The sequence below is a fragment of the Neopelma chrysocephalum genome, unplaced genomic scaffold (assembly GCF_003984885.1).
Source record: "Neopelma chrysocephalum unplaced genomic scaffold, ASM398488v2 Primary Assembly neopelma1_26, whole genome shotgun sequence".
NCBI lineage: Eukaryota > Metazoa > Chordata > Aves > Passeriformes > Pipridae > Neopelma > Neopelma chrysocephalum.
In genome coordinates, this window is record NW_020897695.1 from 25,338,129 (window position 1) to 25,360,760 (window position 22,632).

The 22,632-nt window shown below is 38.2% G+C and overlaps 1 protein-coding gene across 2 annotated transcripts in view; it reads right to left on the reverse strand.

The window, feature by feature from the left end:
* Window positions 1-6,778: 6,778 nt before the first annotated feature.
* RAMP3 (receptor activity modifying protein 3) overlaps window positions 6,779-22,632 on the reverse strand; it is a 42,196-nt gene continuing 26,342 nt past the window's right edge. For both annotated transcript variants that reach the window (XM_027675966.1, XM_027675967.1), the window contains one exon: window positions 6,779-8,167. In XM_027675966.1, coding sequence (XP_027531767.1) covers window positions 7,912-8,167 — 256 coding nt within the window. In that variant the 3' untranslated portion in view covers window positions 6,779-7,911. The remainder of the gene's footprint in view (window positions 8,168-22,632) is intronic.

Consider the following 22,632-nt stretch of genomic DNA (forward strand, 5'->3'; position numbering starts at 1 on the left):
TGAATTGAGTTCATTTTGCCTTGCTGGTTAACTTTTAAACCAGCACAACAGGAAAAAACTGAGTCTGCAGATATTCTGCCAACATGATTGTCAAATACTGGTGTTTCTCCAAACATTTTAAGAAGTAGTTTTAATGCCCAGATTAATTCTGAAAAAGGGTAAAATTTGCTGGTAGAGCTCTTCACTTTAAAATTAACTGGGGCAAATTAGCCAGGCGAAAAGAGCTGGGATTCACTCACTGCTGGCAAGAAAATTCAATGCAACCACCTCATAAATGTTATACTCTGAGCAAATATCTCTCCTTAGAGACTCAAGCTCTTGGGAATGCACTTATTCAAAATCCCAGCATAGTGATCCCAGTACATAGGTCTCTAAGATGCTGATCCTATAAAATTTCTATAAATTGTGACCTCAGTTATTAGTAGTTATCCTTAAAAGCGATTCCCTTTGTCAAAATGCAGCAAGCTCAAGTCTATCCAATTGCAGTGGGTTTCTGTGGCTGGGTTTTGGTAGCAGCGGGGGGGGTGCTACAGGGGTGGCTTGTTAGAAGCTGCTAGAAGCTTCCCCTTCCCATGGAGCCAAGGCCAGCCAGCTCCAGGAGAGACTTCCTGCCGCTGCCCAAGGCTGAGCCAATTAGGAGCAATAGTAACGCCTCTGGGATAACATATTTAAGAACAGAAGGTTGTTGTGCAGAAGAATTCCAACCAGGGAAGAGCGAAGTGAGAACATGGGAACAACAACATAGATACCAAGGTCAGTGCAGAAGGAGGGGGAGGAGGTGCTCCAGGTGCCAGAGCTGAGGCCCCTGCAGCCCATGGTGCAGACCATGGTGGAGCAGCTGTGCCTCTGCAGCCCATGGAGGACCATCAGGGTGCAGAGACCCACCTGCAGCCCATGGAGAAGCCCATGCTGGAGCAGGTGGATGCATGAAGGAGGCTGTTACCCCATGGGAGGCCCAAGATGGAGCAGAGACCTGCAGCCCGTGGAGAGAGAAGCCCACACTGGAGCAGGTTTTTCCCAGGTAGGACTTGTGGCCCCTGTGGGGGACCCACATCGATACAGCTCATTCAAAGGACTGCACCCCATAGAGGAGTGACCCATGGGACAGCAGTTTGGGAAGAGCTGTTGCCCGAGGGATGGACTCAAGCCGGAGAGTTCCATCAGAGACTGTCTCCTGTGGGAGGGACCCCACGGGAGCAGGGGGAGGACTCCTCTCCCTGAGCAGCGGCAGAAACAACAACTGATCATAACCCCCATTCCCCATCCCCCTGCACTGCTGAGGGGGAGGAGGGAGAACCATGGAAGGAGGGGTGGGGGGAAGGTGTTTTTAAGAACGTTTTATTTCTCGCTCTTTGGCTCTTATCCTGTTAGTAATAAATTTAAGTACTATCCCCACTTTGAGTCTGTTTTGCCCAGGAGGGTAATCAGTAACTGACCTCTCCCAGCTGTTAGCTCATGAATCCTTAGCTGGTTTTTTTTCCTCTCCTCGGTCCAGTTGCAGAGGGAGAGTGAGAGAGTGGCTTTAGTGGGTACCTCGCACCTGACCAAGGTTAACCCACTACACCAATTATGGCTTTTAAGTCTCCAGGCTGACTCCAGGTAGCCCAGTCAGCACTCCTACTACAAATGCCCCACTAGGACTAATAAGGTTTCCTTTAAAATATGACCCAGGTGTTTCATCAGTTCTTCTGGATCAGACTATGACCCTGACACAACTATCTCCAATATTTTCATTGAGACGTGTCCCAAAAGACTAATCAGCAAACAGAGACATCTCACCATTTACTAAACAGGACGCAAGGCACCTACATTTGTCTGCGTTAATAGCTTCATGCTTTTGGAAAAGTACCCATGCTTGACCTTAAAGAAAGTAAGCTACTTTTACAAAAAGTCTAAATTACAGAATAAACCAAAGCAATAATCAATAAATGATTTATTTAAAGAAATTAGTAAAATTCTTGATACTTCATAGAAAAATTTGGCATTTTCATTTTTCTTCCTTACCTTCTCTCTTTATTCAAGGTGAAATTCATTCAAAGGGCAAAGACCAACCTAAAATCAATGTGTAACTTTGCATGCTTCATTTTATTTAGAAGTGAATACTTAGTTTAATTAGATTTTTACAGCTCACTCAAATCCAAGCCTCACTACAGTCATTTGGAATAGGAATGATTGAACGTGCTATTGCTTTCAAATTTAGTTCCTATTCACGTTCCTAACAAAACAACTTGTTTGTTCAATTTTCATAAAATATGTATCTTTGCTTTTACAACAGTTGACCAAATATAAAAATCCTAAAGGCCCTCTCCAACTCTATCTGTCAAAATCTGAAGGTGTTCATGTTATAGGAGTCTGATCAGACACAGGCATGCTTCAAGACTTGTATCATTTGGTCTCCTCCAAGTATCTTCGTTCTAGCGATGCTTGGCTCTATGTTCTTGCTAATGGCTGAAACATGCAGAAATATTAATATTATGCTGAAGTGGCATACATGCCTCCAGTAGCTTGTCATACAGATAAACTAGGGGGATTTCCTCTTTTTTTTTTTTTTACAGAATGTATTTATGCATCAAATGTTGAACAGATACACCATCCACACACAATCTGCACACTGTTAGTCCAGCTGGAAAATAGGAGGACATCCCCTATTACAGTCCTATTAAAGAGAAGGGAGAAATAAGGTAGTCTCTTAAAAACATGATGGAGATAGGTTTTCTTCAGTTGTTTTTTTAATTAGTAATTGTTACCTGAGGTTGTTTTTGTGAGGTGAGCAATTAAATGTATCACAACCTCCTAGGACTTACAGTGAAGCTGTGCCAGTGGAATTATCTGTGTGTTCCCACTCACTGTCTGTATATACACATATGCTGTCCCTTGGTGCACTCTCCAGGAATAGTTCAATTGGTTTCCAAGTCACTCAACATATTTCACTTTCAAGCAGTTGTGTGCTAAAAAGCTTCCAGTGTTGTCATTCTGCATCTTTAATGGTACTGAAATTGTCAGGTGAAAATTGCATTCTCCTGATGTTCTGACCAGCAGGAGAATGAAGATGAAAAAAGACCCATGCTAATGTTAATCATGTTAATACAATGGCATTTTTCAAATATATAGGGCTGCACTTTAACAGGAATAGGCTCTTTATTTCTCCCTTCTAGTGCATTAATTTTGAAAAAGATTAACTGCAAATAAAAAAAATAGCAAAGAAAAACAATTAGCCAAATGGACTGAATCATGAAAATTCTCCCTGCATAGAATTCCAATTGATTTTTTAATTGCTGTTATTTCGAATCATTAGATTGTTGTAAATATGTTCTACAACTCAATATTCTTTAAGTTACTTGTGATCATTCACTTTCTTATCCTCATAGCACCCCTCTGAGATTATTCCCTATTCAGATAGGGCACTGAAGAATAGAGGACTAAGGTGCTATATAGTATGATTGCCATACTATATAATTTAGATGTCTACTTTATTGCTGAGGCTACAGTGGAACTGTCACTAGGATCTATTTGATGGTTCCTAGAGAGCATTTCTGACATTAATCTGACCAAAACCAAGTGTCTCCCTTAGAATGTGATGAAAATGAGATAAAAGAGCCTATTCTCATGTAGAGACCAACACCCTAGATATAAAAACTTACAAAGAAAAAAAATCCCACCCTGAAGGATTTAGACAGAATTCAAGTACCTCTGAATGACAAATCTTAAGGAGTAATTCCAGCTATGCTGCTGCCAGCCCCTCAGGTTCCAAAGAAAAAGCCAGTAATGTGCCTGGTAGTCTTGTCTGTATATGCATACTCTCAGGAACCTCTAAAAAGACACACATTTTACGACCCCATGTTTCAAGCTGTCTCCAGCCCAGCAGTCAGGCCATTGCATCAGTGATGTTCTCAGCATAAGGTACAACTCTCAAAGACAAGTACAGTACCACATTAATGTGTCTCCAGACACTTCTGAGCAGAGGTAGCTTTCACAGCGAGCTCTAAGCAGATTGGTGCCTTTATACTGCCTATGACCATCTGGTTCTGCCTCCATTCCCTGACAGTCTTGGCAAGTTGATGTTGACAGATAATGCCCATCATGCACCATTAATATTTGTCTCCTTTTGAAATGTTCTGCTGAGAGTTTAGCTAAAGACAAGGTAGTAGCCTCAATGCAGAAAAATTGCTTTTCTTATCGAATTCAAAATTGGGGGTCTCAGCTCGTTATTTCAAAGTTCTGCTAGAGTAGCAGAAACATAGATTCTTTAACTGAAATTAAATAGCATCTGCTATGCCCTGAAGTACTTCTCAGGATTAAGATTCCACTGCATGCTTTTAAGTATTTCTGTCAAACCACATACAGGCCTTCATTCTTCTTGTATTCAGAAACAACAACAGTCACTAATTGTCCCAAGACACCCATGAGGTAAAAAACCAATGTTTTGCTTTTTTCCTTTGAACGTCAGACTTTGCAAGCACAGGTCAAGGTCTTTCATTTTCATTTCTAGGAATGAAGTACCCTCAGGCCTTTGATGATTGAAGCTTAAGCAAAATAATGTCCAGAACTGTAGCATTACCTACACATTATCTTGTTGCCTCACAAAATTCATACTTTGCATCAGGTTCCAAAAGATCCAAACAATGTATTGGAGTAGGTAGACACCTGATGCCAGGATTCACACATGACATTTCGACAGGAGGACACCACCTACACCAGCCAAAATAGGGGCACATCTGCTAGGCATTCCTGTAAATTCATCTGGATGCCCAGATTGTGTAGAAGGGTGTTTACACCATATACATTCATTTACTTGTGGAGATGCCAGAAATGAAAGGGGAGTTTGATTCCCCCAGCATGAACTTAGGACAGAGGCAGAGAGTGTGCAGAATATCCTTAGCATTCCCAACCAATGCACCAAGGGACATTTTAACCTGCTTAAAGTGAGGTTATCCACTTGGATGGAAGTCCTGAATTCTTTTGTGTTCTTGACCATCTTCTTCCTTGTCCTTCAGGAACTCTTTCCTCCTTTGGCCTCCACCCCTGATACCTTTCTTGAAAGAGATGGCACCCTCTCTACCTTTGTCTTATTCCTGCTAGTCATCATCTTCTTCAGTCAACTCTTTGCTGAAGCTCTTATACCCCATGGAGATACATACTTCCCCAGTTGTTCCTGAATGCAAAAAAATCCCACAACTCACAGCAATTAGAAATGTCATCTAGCTGTCACTTTTCTTCTGGCCTACACGTTGGTTGGGATCAACCACTGTTTCAGTTCTAGGAAAGATTTTGAACCAGTTATTTTTCTTTCTGTTTGAATGCCTCTATTTTCCTGAGACACTGTTGTAACATAGAATTAATTTGCAATTACAAAATGAGCCAGCTTCTTGGTACTAGATGTGATTTCCTTGGCAATGGAAACAGATTTTGTGGGAGAAGTAGCAAGGTCCATGAAGCAGAAAATAACCACTAACTCTCACTAATACATAGCACAAGCTATGTCAAAAGATCCAACAGTTACCATTCTGGGTCCCTATTAATGTACACAAATTTTAAAATCTGAAGTCTCTGGTTGCTTTTTCCCTTAAAACACTATAAATATTTCTCAGATTTAATCAGGGAGACTACATTAAATAACCAGTGTGATTTTCCATGCACTGTTTCAATTTCTCTGCCCTTCTTCAAGTATATAAAAAAATAATGGAAGATGACACTTTGTATAGGGAAGACAAACAAAAAAGTTTAAATTTTCACCTCCAAAGTACAGAGCAGTGACAGAATCTTTCCTCTTACTTCATGGCACTGGAAGGAAAATCTACTATTTTTTCTTCTTTGGATCTTACATTTTTTAAGACTCTTTGAAAAGTTGACACTAGATTTTATTTTCAAATTAAACAGTAATTCTTTTCAACCATTTAAACCTGACATTCTTTTAAATACCACAATACACATCTACTTGTGTGAAGTCATCAAGGTTTCTTCTTCACTTAGTACCCAGGCCTATCTCTTTTATATTGAATTAAGATGACTGGTATCTCTCAGGTGACCTGTTGAACAGGTGAACACAGTTTCAGATGAGCCAGAACTGGTCAAGAATTTGCATCAAACATGGCAATTAGGTTAAAATGAACATGTCCTTTTAAAAAGTCAACATTTTTGCTATGCGGTTTCCAAACTAAAGCTTTGAAACTTGCTTTGAAGCTTGTTGAAATTTAAAATAAAATGAGGATTAAAATGAAACTCCATGCAGAATATAAAATTATATGGGTTTGGCCCCACAAAATGCTTAACCAAACAATCTTTTGCGTAAAATGAATGGGTTGGGATTTTTACTTGGACACTCATTTTGGTGGTCAAAGCATTTTAATGCAGAAAAACAAAAGTAAATTATGTCATTCTTCTTTTTTACAAAGAGCAATGTCTGCTAGCATCTAGACAATGAGAAAGAGTCTTTGAAAAAACACTCAACCCTTTTGAACCCTTTTGAAAGGATGTGAAAACAAACTAGTTTACTTACCTATCTACATACAAACAATTCTAGTAAAGGGAGCACCTCAAATTCAATTCAAGCCTGGAAATGCTTTTCATACACACAGGCCTAAGTCTCAAACACTAAATCAGAATCTTAAAGGAGAAAATCTAACTAGAAGAGATATGGAACACTGTTACTTGGCCAATCAACAGTATTTTATTTGTGTGCATAAGGTATAGAAAAATGTAGAGTCACTTGTAATAGATACTGCACACTTAAAATAGCATTCAATTGAACGGCACTTTGTGAAGGGACAGAAGAGGAAGGTTTGCAACACAAACATAGAAGTTGTTTTATTTTTGAGCATATGATCTTTATTTAAACTGTTACATAGAAATAACTTTATAGAATAAGATTTCTGAGTTGAATTTTTTCTTTCCTCCTATGTCTGTTCCAAGCTTTGATGTTCATACTTTAGTTCCCACACTCTACACGGGACATAGAAATATTTATGTACAATACTCTGAAAGGCACCTCAATCAACATGACACCTTTATATATATTCATAGGATATCACTTGCACAAATTGAAGTGAGAGCGGGGAGTATACAGTGAACACAAGTCATCAAGAATAATAATTATAAAAGAGGAAAAATAAAGAGTCTGGCATATGAAAGTTTCTTCATTACTTCTTAGTATATTTATAATCAACCAATTTCCTCTCACATTTTTCAGCTCTGTAAAACAAGACCTGTTTATCTTCCCAGAGTTTGCTTGTAAGACATACAATTCCAAATAGCCATGTTTAAAGGAATTTTATAAACTATTTTATACTGTGGCATGATAATTTCCCTGTGTAGATGGTCACTGGACACAAAAACTGTTTCTTTGTCAGGACAATACTTCCAGTTCTTGATAAGGATGATTTTGACCAGCTTTCAGGAAAAGCTGCCACTTGGTTACATCCATGTTCAGTTCCTTTGCCAACGATCTATCCAAGTCACAGGGTTCATAGATGAAAATCTCGAGTGTTCTGCACAAAACCTCAAGAGATATCATCTCCTCAGCAGTCAATATCACACTGTGAGTACATACAATTACATACAGTTTTGCAAAAATTAGTTTACCAGCCACCTTTACCCATAGGAAACTACCCTTTTTGCAGATAAGGGGTCTATTTGTCTGGGGACTCTCCTGTTTCTGGGAGCTGCCTGCGAATTCCATGATGATAAGGCCCAACTGAAGTAGAATTTTGCACCAGCAACACCCATGACCAAGCTAGAAGCAGTGACCAGCAGCAGCAGCAGGCAGTTCTTTGTTCACAGGAGCATTGTCTCTGACTCAGTATCTCACAGGTTCCATTTTAGCAGATCTGAAATCTTTCAGTGTCTCTCTTTTTCCTCCTTTCTTAGTGTATTTGGAAGAAGTAAATGGGGAAAAAGAAAGCCCAGAGGAAGAACTTACACCAGGATATCACTTCTCTTGCTGCACCATACTACCAGCGTTATCATGGCACATGTCAACATGACTGGGATCAAAATCAGAGTTATGAGAATTTCATCCGGTGGATCTTCCCAGTGAACCTTTTCTGAAGTACAGTTTGAAAAGAATTGTTTATGAATCCCAGTGATAAAGCCTTCTGCAAGGGGGTTTGGCCAAAAGCAACTTGCGTTGTTGGCTTCACGTTCTGTGCACTGGGTAAAGTTGTCATAATACCTGGAAGAAGAAGAAAATAAGAGAAGTTTAAATAGAATGTATATGCATATTACGCTTAGAGAAAGGTTCAGAGTGTGCCATACAAAATCTCTAAGAACGCATCTGTCATTTAGATACTCTACTGAAAGACCTTCAGTGGCAGCTGTAAGTACCAAATACTATACAGTGAGACAGAAGAACTGACTCACATGTACTAATAAAACATGTGAAATTCTGAGATCCTGGATGGACAATGGTCAAAACCTTTTCTTCTGTGTGCTGTTACTACAGCCAGAGCCTCCTAATGCCACTTAGGTAGAAGCAGAACTACCTCACTAGAGACATCTACAGATTCTTTAAAAAACATACACACAAATGTGCCAAGAACAGGACATTTTGAACAAAATATGCATAATTCAATCCTCAACTGCTCTTGGACGTGATGCTGTGCTGAAAGTTGTGATGTGACACTAGGACCAAGCTACAACATTCACTCTGTGTAAAAATGTTGGTTCTGTTTCACCCTGAGGCAGTAAGAAGATAATGGGAAAATAAACACACAGAAAGTTAGCTTTTCACAAACTTTCTCTTATTCCCAACTGCAGCAAATGCCCAGCAGCGAAAAAAATAAATAAATTATTTCTAATTATATGTTTGTATTGCTTATGAAAGACTGGGACCTAACACTCGATTTCAACACAGCATATGCTGAAATTTACCTGTCCTGCAATAACATATTTATGAGAACTGGCCACCCATCAGGAAAAAAATAGGAAACGATAAGCCTAAATGAGTAATCACATGGGTTTTGTGGTGTTATTATAAGTCAAAAAAATTCAGGAAGTGAATGGATATGGGGGAGGGGATCAGAAAACAAAGAAAACTAAGACTGTCTGGTCAGCACATGAATAGGGCAAGAAATAAGGAAGCTTAATTATTGTCTGTTGCATTTCTTTTAGTCCTGCGTGACTCCATAAACTCACTTAAAAGGAAAATTAAAAATAGAGAGGGCAAGAAACCACATGACATCTCAAGGGACAGACCCTACCCTCCTTTACAGTACATATAAATATGGTAACCCCTGACGAATGACTCATTATGACATTAAGTCCTACATGGGATTAATGTTGACTCAATCCTTTGCTGTAAAGTAGTGGAGGAGAGACATTCAGTGTCTGGGTCAAGACTGAAGTCTACTGTCTACTGCCTGTATGTCAGGTGAAATATCTGCCTGGCCTTGCTACGAACACATAGGTTGAGAATACAGGCTGTCAAGCATCTAAATTCTCAGGGCTGTGTTCACAGAAGAAAAAGCCTCACAGAAAGGTCCTTCTGCAAGATCCTTGCAGTTGTCATTCTCAAGGAGTTTGAGCTGATGCCACTTCATTCATAAGCAAATACATTGGACGATCTAACGAGCCCAGACTCTGGCATAAAGATGCATATATATATGATGTATGTATATTTTAAGCAAAGCAACTAGAAAGGAAGTTTTTGTGACATCAGCAGCCACTGGAAAACATCAGGAAATAAGCTAAAAATAAAATACAAATATTAGCTGTTTGGTATTTTAATAGCGTCATTCTTCTATGTGACCGGGTAGCATCCATTCTTTATGCCCTTGGACTAAATTAGAAACTGAAGATGTCTAGTGGAATGTGGGAGAGACAGTCCCAGAGGACCTGAAGAATAATACATCTAAAGGCAAGCCTACAAGGTTCAACAGACTACAATGCAGAGATAAAGGAGCATCCAGTTGCCCAGACAGGTCAGTGTTCTGTCTAGCACAGGATCCAGGGAGTGCTAGACTCTGCTCCAGCCCTGCTCGGGGCCAAGATCTCAAGGACACACTTATGATGACAGTGGCTGTTTCAGGTCGCCACAGCCACCTCAATAAAAAAATGACAATAAATCCTGGTGATCTGAGCATAAAAGTACTCTGAACTGAAAGATTTAATGATATAAAATCTTGCTTTTGTTACTATTTTTCCTCTGTGTGTAAAATTCTAGAGAAAATACAGAATTCTTGGAAGAATAGTGAAGAGTTTTTTCATAAATGTTAGATGGTGTAAACAAAAATATTTCCCACTGATTTTTCATTTCAAGTACAACATAGCTAGAAAAACCTGGTTAAATGCTGAAAAAGGCAGATAAAAAAACCCTGTATTTGGAAGACTAAACCCCCAAGAGCCAAAATAGAATAAAAATGTTATCTTGATAGTTTGAATTCCTTACCATTTTCCCTTAAATCCCCATCTGCCAAAAAAAAAAGGGGGGGGGGGGGTGCAAAAAAAAAGCTACCTGCTCTATAACTGTTCACACGATTGTGAGAATGTAGATAAGGGAAAATCTCATTTATTTGAGAATTGCATGTCTGCCAGTAAAGCTGAGTTCACTTAAATATTTATGTAATTTAGTAACTTAGAGTTTATGCACTGCAACAGAAACTTCATGTAAAAAAATATATATACATATTCTGCATGATACTGTGAAAGAGCTGCCTCAGAAGGGAGCAACTGCATCCTCATTACTCCAACATGGGTGTTTTGTAGCTGATCAACTGGTTTGCAAGTTATTGGGCTTTTTTAAGAGGGAGGTGGGGGTTAATGGATATTTAATTCCAATTTGAATCTCCTATCCTTAATTCTTTTATGCCTTATGTAATTCTCTTTATTTGAATGGTAAAGGTTGAAGTTGCAAACCTTTTCATTCTGTATAATAAAAAGGCTATCACAAAAACACCCTGGTTTTTGAATGGAGATATTTCAACAGAAATGCCTAAGTTACACAATTTGTGAAAGGAAAGAACAAGAAATTACAGTTTTTACTTATTCCCAGAACCAGTAATTGGAGAGCACATTGGAGCTCAAGCTCCTTCGCCTCTCAGATTATAAGGTGATGTGGGAAGGTTGTTATTCTTTGTGCTGAGTCACATTTTCCTCTCTTTCAGGCTAGCTACAAGGACTCTAGTTAGTACTCAGATAAGGTATTACACTGTGAGCCAGGTCACAAGCTTTGTGGTGAATGGGCTGAAAAATTATTGTGTGTTTCAACTGAGCTAAGTAGTTCAATACCAAAAAACCAAAATCTAAGTATATTCTGAGCAGCAAAATTCATATAAAGATGTGCATACCCCTGATATGCTCAGGACAACTGTAGTTCTTATTGGAGAACCAACTCTGCACATTACTGAAAATATTCACTTTCAGAGAACATGAAAAATAATTCCTTTTGGAGTAATCTCAGAGCTGTAACACATTTGTCATGAAAGACAATTTTCAATATTCTAGAAAAATACTTCATTTTCAGAGAACAAACACTTTTCTCCTGTACTTTATGTTTCCAGTAAAACAGATAATAACAACTGTGTGGTTAGGTTTTTTTATAAAAACTGTGGAAAATTTTATTTTGTGAGTATTTTACCCATGAGAAAGCACATTTTTATATGTTTACCTATAGCCAGGAACCTGGGCAAGAGGCAGTTATTATGAGGAATGCTAGTGCACACATTTGCCTTAATCGGACAGTCTTTCACAGAGTGCCCACTCAAACTATTTAAATAGACAGCTGGATGTATTATATCTTATCTGTCTCAGGGTACACAAGCCTACTACCTAGGGCACTTCTCAGTCTAAGTGGGGGCTTGAATCTCATCTGTGGTTTCCCACAGCACCAGGGAGGAATGTGGTGAATTCTTGCTCCTTCTTCCTCAACATACCTGTGCAAGAAAACTGCAGAGATGACCACTTTGCAAAAACACAAAAAATAAAACTCCCTCCTCCAAATTTTCATGAGACTAAGAAAACAAATAGATTGCTTAACTAAGAGTTTCAACAACTAAGCATTTTCCAAAGCAAAATTGTTTTTTCAAAAATCCCCAAACAATTCTCAAAAAGCTGAATACCGTATATATGCTACTTAAGACAGACCTTTGAAGGTATTTTCTGGCTGCAGCCAGTAGACTCACTGTCAGTTCCAATAGGAGACTTTTTCCACCTCTCCAGCACTCGTGGACAGACCACCCCAGAGACCCTCAGCACACATGCAGTCAGGGATGTTTTGCCATTGCTTAATGATGTAGGTCAAGAATTTAAAAGCAAAACAATTACCACACTTTCACTTTTCCACTTTACATAAATCAACTTCATTATTAGTGATGTAAATATGGAAGGGTATTGCAGGATATACAACACATTATGAGTAATTTTTGTTATTTTGAGTCCACTAAGTATTCAGAGAATACAGGGAAAATTCTTTCTAGCATAAATGAGTCCTGATGCAAATCAGATAATAGATACACCAGGGACACTCACTCCCTCTGTTACTCTATATCCTGGACAGAAATCTAGAGGCACTCTTCCTGCACACTACAAGTCATGTGGTGTATTTTAATAAAGATGTTAAAGATGTTTCAAAACTATTTGTTTTCCTCCAGACGGTTCAACCAAAAATTTCTTTATACATAGTCATATATTAAATTGAATTATCATCCTCATAACCTCAGCCCAGTCTGGAATAAGAAATGCTGAAATAATAAAAACAAATATAATATGATGAGGAAGGCGTTTCTCACAGCATTTGTGGAGGCAGGAAGTACCAAACAACCTCAGAAAAAAAAAAGAAGCCTACTCTTGTATGAGATACATCAAGATCGTATAGAATTTCAGGGTGTAACAGTCTGGATGAAGTTCAAATAAGGATCCAAACCATAATATAATTATCTCCTGAGGTTTCATCATCATATTAAAAGGAAAGCCTTAGTTTTATAATCAGCTATGAGCCTACAAATATAGTGGAATATTTATGAGGTTTTCTCATTCAACATCTCTCCAAACAGATTTGTGGCTGTATCTCCCCACTGCTGTAATAACATATCTTCTGCCAAGATGAGTATTCTCACAGACATATTTTTACCTCCCTAATCAGATCAGATCTACTTTTGTGCAGCTCCAATATAGAGTTCAGCCTGAAGAAAATAATACACTACAAAACATAAGGAAAGAAATTAATGTATGGGGGAAAGGTAAAAAAATAATGACAACATTATAAAGTATAGTTTACTCTTATGCCACTAAATAATGGACATCGTGACAAATTTACTCACTTGGGCTGAAAATAATAAATACATTCTGGTGCCCTTTGAAATAATTACAGATCTCCACCCTTAGCTTCAACAACTGTCTGGAAAATGAAAAATCATTGAATAAATCTAACTGAAAACCCTAAAATGCAGCTTTCCTTTCCATCTAGATAAACCAAGCTGGCAGGCAAACAGGGAAAATGTGGCTCTAATCCAGATCAGTGCTACACAGCTGTGCCTCCAGAGAGCCATTCAAAACAATCACCTGTGAAGATAGTAATTTTTCTGACCAACAGACAAAAACTCACAGGAAAAGAAATAACAGAAGATCCCTTCTCCCTCATTGCAGCTTACATCTACAAATAACTGCTTTTTTCCATTTCTAAGAGGATATTAAAGGATATGCAAGTGTCGCCTACTGAGTGGAAGCTGTTAGTAGATTTCACTTAGTCCAAAGTAGCACAAGCCTTTTATAACACCACAGTACTTAAAGTGGAAAGAGAGGAGAGAATTACCTGGTGATATCCAGCTGTGAAATAGAAATCAAGGCTCAATCATGTCTACACTTTAGAAACACCCACTGCAGCATCTCCACAGATTGAAAAGGTAAAAAAAACTGCAACCCCAAACAATTAATTTACTTCTAAAGTTGAACTTTTCATCATAATTTCCATATCCCTAGTTTATGAATACATTATTTTTATGACCATGTAAAGAATGTTCATGTTTTCTGATTACTTATGGAAAATGAGTTTTACATACACTGATAAAATTCCTGCAATTACAAAAGCCCCTTGCTCTGGGAGGAGAGTGTTCTTTTCCAAGCGGAGCACAAATAATGGGAATCAAAAATCAGGCCATTAATTACAGGTCTTAAGCTTCAGTTAAAGAATAAATTATTTTTGTAGTTTTGCGTGGTAAACATATTCTTTAAAATTGCAATCTATGCATGGACAGTTCTCAAACAAGACCAAAACTGATGAAAAATTAACCATAGAATCAGAGGAACAGAACAACATTAAAAATTAATTTATGGTATAGCATAGAGGAAGAGCCTAATATAGAAAAGTTCTGCTTAACTATTATTGAAGTACATGATCATGTTTTAACATGACTTTGACAGCACAGCATGTACACCATTGGATTTTTTCCTTTCTTACGTCTTCCCCTCTTACTTGTGATGCTAAAGACATATGCCCTCTCCTTACTAACTTCGTCTTGTGCTTTGTGGCTTCCTGAGACTGTTCCAACATGTCATACACACAATAGAAGCCAACGGTGGACCCAAAGGGCTCTACTCCTTATACACAACTGTTTATGAAATATTTGAGCATTGCAATACTCCCTGGAGATGCTTAACGGCAAGCCAGCAGCCTCCTAAGCAGGTGCAAAAAAATATTATGTCAGGAGATTTTGAATGATGTTCAGTAAGACTGTCTGCAGATTAGGAGCAGAGGGGCCCAGCATCTTGAGACTGTCACCTGAGAGGAGTAGCTGGTTCTCAGCTCCTGGATCTGCTGAGTTTATTCAACTTCTTATTGGGTCCAACAGTTAACCACGTGACTAATACCACAGGTAGTCTGGAGCAAGAAAATCTTTTTTTATCTCTGCTGAGCTAATCTGTTATTTTATGTCCATGGTTGATCCCTTTAGAAAACAAATTTAGAAACAGTTTAGAAACTGTTTTACAAACCAGAACAGAAGAACCAGAAAAGTTTGTATTAAGTTTTCATTTTCATAACACATTTATCTTTCCATTTTCACTGCATCTAAAAATATACTGTCCATTATATATGCATTGCATAATTCATACCAGCCTATCAAGTTACGCCATATTATTTTACCACTAAGCAACTTCAGACAGAAATCTTATGCATTGCTTATTTTGAAATAAAGCCTTTAATAATAAGCTCCATGAAGACTGTTTTCTATTACTGATCTTACCATAGTAAATTTCAAAAAGGTCAGGAAAGGTGTTGAAAGGGCATATCAGCTGACAGTCCTGAGATTTAACAGCAGAGTGCTTTCTAACATCACCTCTAAATTGCTTACATTATTTTTTGCAAGGGACTTTACTCATTAGGATTATTATATTCTCATATCTCTAACTCTTTGTTAATTGACCTGGTAATGTAAGCACTGACATACTGATGCCACGTTGTGAGTGCAAGCTACCAGCCATTAGTCTGAGGATCTACTGCAGTACACATCAATTTGGTTCACAGCACCCTTGTAACTTTTGGGGGCCTTAATGTCACCAATGTTGAAAACTCTTTTAGAACTTCAAGAAGAAAAAATTGATGTTTACATCGGTGACCTCTTGGCAAATGCCAGATTTCACTCACTTTTTGAAAACAAAGACTCATGAGAAATAAATATAACATGTTAAAACTTGCTGAAAAAAGCACTTGAACAACTGAAATCTGATATTAAAAACTAAAAAGTTTTCAGCTATTGGTAATGAAAAGGTAGGTTTTTTCCTACATAATAGCAGCAGGCTCAGAAGATCCTCCTCTTTTTTCACGCTGACAAAACTTCATAAAGATTTGCAAAATGCTTTGTAAACTTAAGAACAGAAAGGTTTGAGTTCTTAAAAACCTTGAAGGGATGGAGAATGGGCTGAAAAAGCACGCTATTCTGGAATGATTATGGTCATCATTGTTTTTTCAATGGAAGACCCAATATCTCCTGTTGTTTAACAAGAAAGAAACAGTTATATTTGATGAAGAACAAACTCCAATCATTTTCTCTTCTCCCCATTCCTCACCACTGGTATCCCTGAACTGTGGCTTTTGTAGACTGCGATTACAACACATATTGTTGTATAAATAACAAATACATAGCTTTAGTTCACCAAATCTGAGCTCTTGGTAGTTTGTGCAATTAATTCAGCAGCCTCCCAAAAGATGGTCAGTTTTCTCCTTATCCTCTACATTAAACCCATATACTGGTTTCAAAAGAGCTCTTCAAAGCAAGGTTTAATTTGCAAAAAGCAAGATTTTTCAGTGTCTAAAATGAAAACCCAAGAAATCTCATCAGCTGAAAAGCTGATAAGGCTTTGCTAGTTTGTAGCATAGCTATGTCTACAATATGCTGCAGAACAAAGTGATCACTTTGCATTTGTAAGCACAGTGGTCTGGAGGTCGACACAGAATTCATAAATGGCAGTTTTCTTAATACAGCATTAAAATTCAGAAGTCAGAATGATTCATTAAAAATTCAACATTTAGGAATGTTTTTTCACCACTCTTCTGCATCACGTAACCTGGCCACAGCAGACACAGACTTAGGAATGCATTGCTGTAACTGCACTACAGAGAGAAAAAATATTAGAAATGAGTATCCAAAGCCATAAGCCTATTCAGTGCCTAACCTGGAGTTATGAAATATACATTTTATTTTCACAGCCATGGATTGTATAAAATTTGCCTCTCCTAGTAGTAAAGGCGAAGATCATAACTGCACTAAGAAACCATATTTCAGCCTCTTCATCTTTCAGGAGGAAAGCAGTTATAGGGGAATGAAGTATTCTTGCCTCGTGTTGAATCCTGGTGTCTGAATTCAAACTAACCACTTTATTCATATGCATTAGGACATATTCTTATCTACATAATATAAACCAAAGCTCATATATTCATATGAAAATAATGGAGATTGACCTGAAATACAGTTCCTCTTAAAGATATTCTACTATAGCCTCATTCAAGGGCAAGCTGTGACTTTGCATTAACTTCACAGCAACTTGTGTCTAGAACAGCTGATCCCAAACAGCACATGAATGTACACATTCTCAGCATAGCTCTGTACCAGGCAATTTGGTGAGACTTGATGAACTTTAGTCTTCTTTCATTCCCAATTTTTCAAATAATAGATGGCACACATCACCATTTCTGCAATGAAAAATTGCTATTGTCAGCTATCAGAATGATGGCAACACAACCGCTCAAATACGGCATTCTTTTCCATTGTTTTACTTGTTCACACTTAACTGATTTATAAGATGCTTTACTTTGCTTTTGAAAAGAAAGTCATGAGTCACAGAAGGAAAATAATAGGTTCTTGGGGGTAATCAGCCTGATTTTGCCACTGCTGCCATTACCACTAGGAGATTTTAGAAGGCTTTTTAATACAAAATTACTGTATGTTTTTATATGTAGAAAGGTGAAAGAAAGGTAGTTAGAAAGATTAAATATCAGTATTATCTGCATTTTGCTGAGAGCTTAAAAAAATGCAACAACTGTAGCTATATAAAAAGTTCAAAGAAAGACGATCCTACCAAAGAAGACCAAATGCTAGCATCTACCACACCAGTCCTTTTTCTACATCCCACAACACTTAATGGTAAATAAGCTACACTGACATGAGGCCACGCAAAGTGCAGGTTTGTTCAACCTTCCTTCACAGAGACACTAAGCTGACAAAGAATATTTTATTCTACAAAATTTGAACTGACAAAACTGCAAGGGCTTACAGCAAGCTAAATAAGGAATTTTGGTTCCCCTTCTCAGCAAATCTTCAGACACATACAGAACTTTAGGCAAAAACACTGCAGAAAATAACCAGCAGAACAGGCAACAATACAATGACCTTTTGTCATACAAGCATATTTGTGATTTGCAGCATTTTTATCCTGACTTGGCCCAAGGTAAAGCATAACCAATGTACTAGTCTGTCTACAGGGATACAAACCCTAACACAAATGTAGACATGTCCCTCCTACATGACACAACTGAGGAAAAGTGGGATGTCCTTTAATCAGTACTGTTCTGGACCTAAAATCACATGTGGTGGTCACTCAAAGGTCCAGTTTCAGGCAGCCCCGGGTTGTCTTTTATGTGAGAAAATCACACACAAAAATCCAAAATTGATACTTTTCTGACAATGCTGAAAAGAATGCATCAAAGGTGTCTGCTTTCTAACTATGAGACCATTACTGTGGGAGCATATTAGCTCACATGAATCAGTGCCTCACCTTAGCTGCAAAACAGGCCCAGTGGTTTGTCTGAGATTTTTTACTAGTGATTTTTACTGAGATTTAATACTAGGGAATATGTGGACCCTATCTGGAAGGAAACAAAAGAGGTGATTACCTAGGAAATGAGAAGGCTGAGGTACTCAATTATTTTTTTGACTTGGCCTTCACTGGCAATATCTCCAGTCACACTGCTCAACTCATAGAAGGCAAAGAAGGGACTTGGAGAACAAAGAAGTACCCATAGTAGGAGAAGACCAGGTTCAAAACCATTTAAGGCACCTGAAGGTCCACGGGACCCGATGAGATGCATCCACAGGTCCTGAAAGAACTGGCAGAGGAAGCAGTCTGGCCACTATATGTCACATTGGAGAAGCCACAGCAGTTTGGTGAAGTTCCCACTGAAAGAGGAAATATAGCCCCCATTTTTAAGAAAGGAAATAACAAAGACCCAAGAAACTACAGGCCAGTCAGTCTCACCCTGGTGACCAGCAAGATCATGGACCAAATCTTCCTGGACACTATGCTAAGTCACATGGAAAAAAGAAGGTGATTGGCGACAGCCAACATGGCTTCACTGAGGGCAAATTGTGGCTGGAAAATTTGGTGGCCTTCTCTACAAAGGGGTTACAGCATTGGTGGATAAGAGAAGAACTGACATCACGTACCTGCACTTGTGCAAAGCATTTGACACTGACCCACACAACAGCCTTATCTCTAAACTGGAGAGACATTGTTTTGACAGATGGACCACTCGGTGGATAAGGAATTGGCTGGATGGTCACACTCAAAGAGGTGCAGTCAGTGGTTCAATGCCCAAGTGGAGACCAGTGGTGAGTTGTTCACCCTAGAGAGGAGAAGGCTTTAGGAAGACCTTATAGCAGCCTTCCAGTACCTAAAGAGCACCTACAAGAGGGCAGGAGAGGGATCATTTACAAGGGCACCTAGTGAAAGGACAACAGGGTATGGTTTGGAGCTGAAAGACAGTAGGTTTAGATCAGATATAAGGAAGAAATTCTTTACTATCTGGAACAGGTTGCCCAGAGAAGCTGTGGATGCCCCATACCTGGAAGTGTTCAAGACCAGGCTGGATGAGGCTTTGAGCAACCTGCTCTAGTGGAAGGTGTCCCTGCCTACAGCTTGGAAACAAATGATCTTTAAGGCCTCTTCCAACCCAAATCATCCTGTGATTCTGTGGTTTTCCCAGTACATTCCTCTTCTGTAGAAGTTTTGACATTAGCAGCTGGATGCAATCCCTGATCAACATCTAGATCAGGCTTCCTGCAGCAGTCAATGGGGAAGATGAAAAACTTTAAGATAACTGCCCAAGAAAATGAGTTTGGAGGGTTCTTACATACACACTCAGCCAGCAGAGGTTATTAGCTCCAAGCTTTAAGAAATGGGGGCATATAATTTCATCTTGGACTGCATATGTTTCTTCCAGAGTTTGCTTTCCCATCGATCTTAATGTCATCTGGCTTTCTTTTATGTAACATTTTATTAAGTTTCTTTGAAAAACAGGCACTTTTATGATTAGTTTTGTTGGGCCAAATTGTAACAGGCAAAACTCCCATTGACTTTAAAATCGAGCAACAGCTTTAAGATTACTTTTCCAGAACATTACATGAAATTTGGCTTTAGTCATACAGTTTTTTTTCCTTAATTCCTTTTTCAAATCCTTGACATCTGTACAGAACATGGCTGGACTCCTTTGTCATCTTCAATGGGACTGAAAACTATTGTCTCTCTTTATAGAATTCATTTTTCATGTAAAGCTTTGTGGGGAAACTACGCTGAAGCTGTATAGAAAAAAAAATAATTGTTCAGTGTTAGCACAAACCTTGGACCATGATCACAGCAAAGCAGGGAATTCTATCAGGCACACAGATACTTTCAATGAATCTGCTTCAGATATATAATTAAAGAAAAATTTTGCCCTCCCCTATTCTGCTAAGAACTGAAATTTAAAACTTTGGAAAAATAAGAATTTTAACATCTTACATGTGCCATAAAGCTGTGTCACACAGCCACTGTCTCACAGCAAAAAAAGGGACTCTTAGATCTGCGAAAATAGGCTTGATGAAGTAAAAAGAAATGTAGGGATAATAGGAAAAAGTTTGTTACAACCAATTCTCTTTCTGAAACAGAAAAGCCAGATCTAACATGTGTTACATGCACTACTTTACTAGAACTCTCTTCCAAAACACAAATTGCTATTTAACCCTTGGACTCTTGGACTCTAAATCCACAGCTATTCCTTGGCTGGAAAACACAGAATGACTGACTCTGAGCACTCAGGGTTAGCAGATATGCAACCTTACACACTTGAGCTGACTGCTGCAACAACAATGTTGGCTTGAAATAACATAATGCCTCCAGTCTAATAGACGACACTTATGTAGATCAACGAGAACAATCAAATCCTACATTTCAGTCCAATAGCAAACAGCTATTGAGGCTGATGTGCCCCCTCAGGAAATGTTTAGAGGACTAGAAACACTGAAAATTACGTAAGAGCACTATCATATGGATATTAAGTTAACGTCTGTTACTTCATTTATTGATTCAAATAAAGAAAAGCACTCCACAGTTTGCTTTGGATCTGTGAGAAATTAGTTTGGCAATGCACTTAGACAACTCCAAGATGGCATTCCTATGTGGAGACTCAGTTTAAGTGCAGGACTGTTGGAGTGACAAGATGCATAGTGTTATAACTGAGTTAAGTGTGCAACAAGAGACAAGTAAAAAATATGTAGGCATGCATTTCTCTTTGGTGAAAGGAAGGTCTTTGAAGGAAGATCACATTCTGGCCCCCTTTGCAATCACTATCCATAATAACATCAGAGAGAGACTAATCAACTCTAGGCAGAGACAGAAAGATACTGTCTTCACTATTTCTTTCTCTGTAATGAATGATGCAGCATCCTGTCCTCATTTTGATTTCCTTTTGATACGTTTTCCTGAGGCATGGCAATAGGTTCATGTTCATTATTGGTGTCTCCTGCCAGGGCCCCAAACGCACAATGTGCATCTGGCCAAAACAGGTTTCTTCTGACAGATCATCATCAAGCATCAACTCTTAACATTTCAATTGAAGAAAGGAGGAAGCCTATGACCAAATATCTATGTTATTGTCATCTTTGCTATTCCAGTAGTGACCCTTTAATTATTCCTCCGTATTCTTAAAGCCTAATAATTTTTATTGCAGAAAAGCTGGAAGCCTAAATCAGTGATAACAAGGTCCACATGCTTCTAAACAGAAGAGGTGTGTGATAGTATGTCAACCAAAAAAAGTATGTGACTATCAGACAGCAATGCCTTTAGTCCTATTGCTACCACTGAAAATACTTTATTTCTACATATATACATATATATACATACATATATACATGCAATAAAATCAGGAATGCTGACTGGCTTGTGCTACAGTGTAGTTGGACACACTTTAAGTGCCATCTTTGTACCGAATTACTGGATGACTGTGTGAAAAAAAACTAGTGTAACTCTGTCTGTAGGGAATGTAACAAAAGAATACCCAATAGTGAAGATTAAAACATAAATTATCAAGTCTTGTTAGATTAACTAAGTAAAACTTCCTAATGAAAGTGTATGTCTCTTTTTTGTTATACATTGTTACTAAAGCTTTTTGCATTGACATGCCATAAAGATCTGTATTTCTTATCTATGTAGCATTTGCTCTCAGAGCAGTTAATCAACTCGAAAAACATATATGGAGTCTAAAACACGGTCTTACAGATTTTTCAAATTAATCTTTTGGAAATTTTGTGAGCAGATACCACATACTTCCTTATAATCACTTATTATCACTGAAGGTTTTACCAAACTTTGTTTAAAACATGGGGAAAATCCCCCAAAACATTAAAAATCAAAGGTAGCTCTTGAATTAAAAATATATGGAACTTGAAAACTAACTATAAAAAAATAATTGTCATTAATGGAGCGCAGCTGCAAAAGTTTTGGCCCAACATCTTAATCAACCTAGTAAGGCAAACGCATACTTTTTGTTTAAGTATGCAAATAACATGTTAAATGGTGAAGGAGTAGAAAATGTAGGTGCAGTTACAAAGACTGATTTGGATGACTTAAAAATACAGATTTACGTAAGCAATATGCATTTTAAAACCAGTGAATGCAAGATGATAGATCCAGAAATAATGTATGTCACACTTGCAAGTCACTCTGAGAAGGACTTTAAATCATTTACAGCTTGTAAACCATGTCCTCCTAGAATTATTTGGTAGCTCGGAGGATTAATGCAATATCTAAATATTTTGGCAGAAGAAAAGTGCTGAATACACACAGGACTAGATGAAAAAATAGGGAGTAAGTACATAACACTATACAAACTACTGCTAGGCAAAATATTCAATTCTAGACCAGAATCCACTGAAATTCCAAAAGAAAACTTGTGAA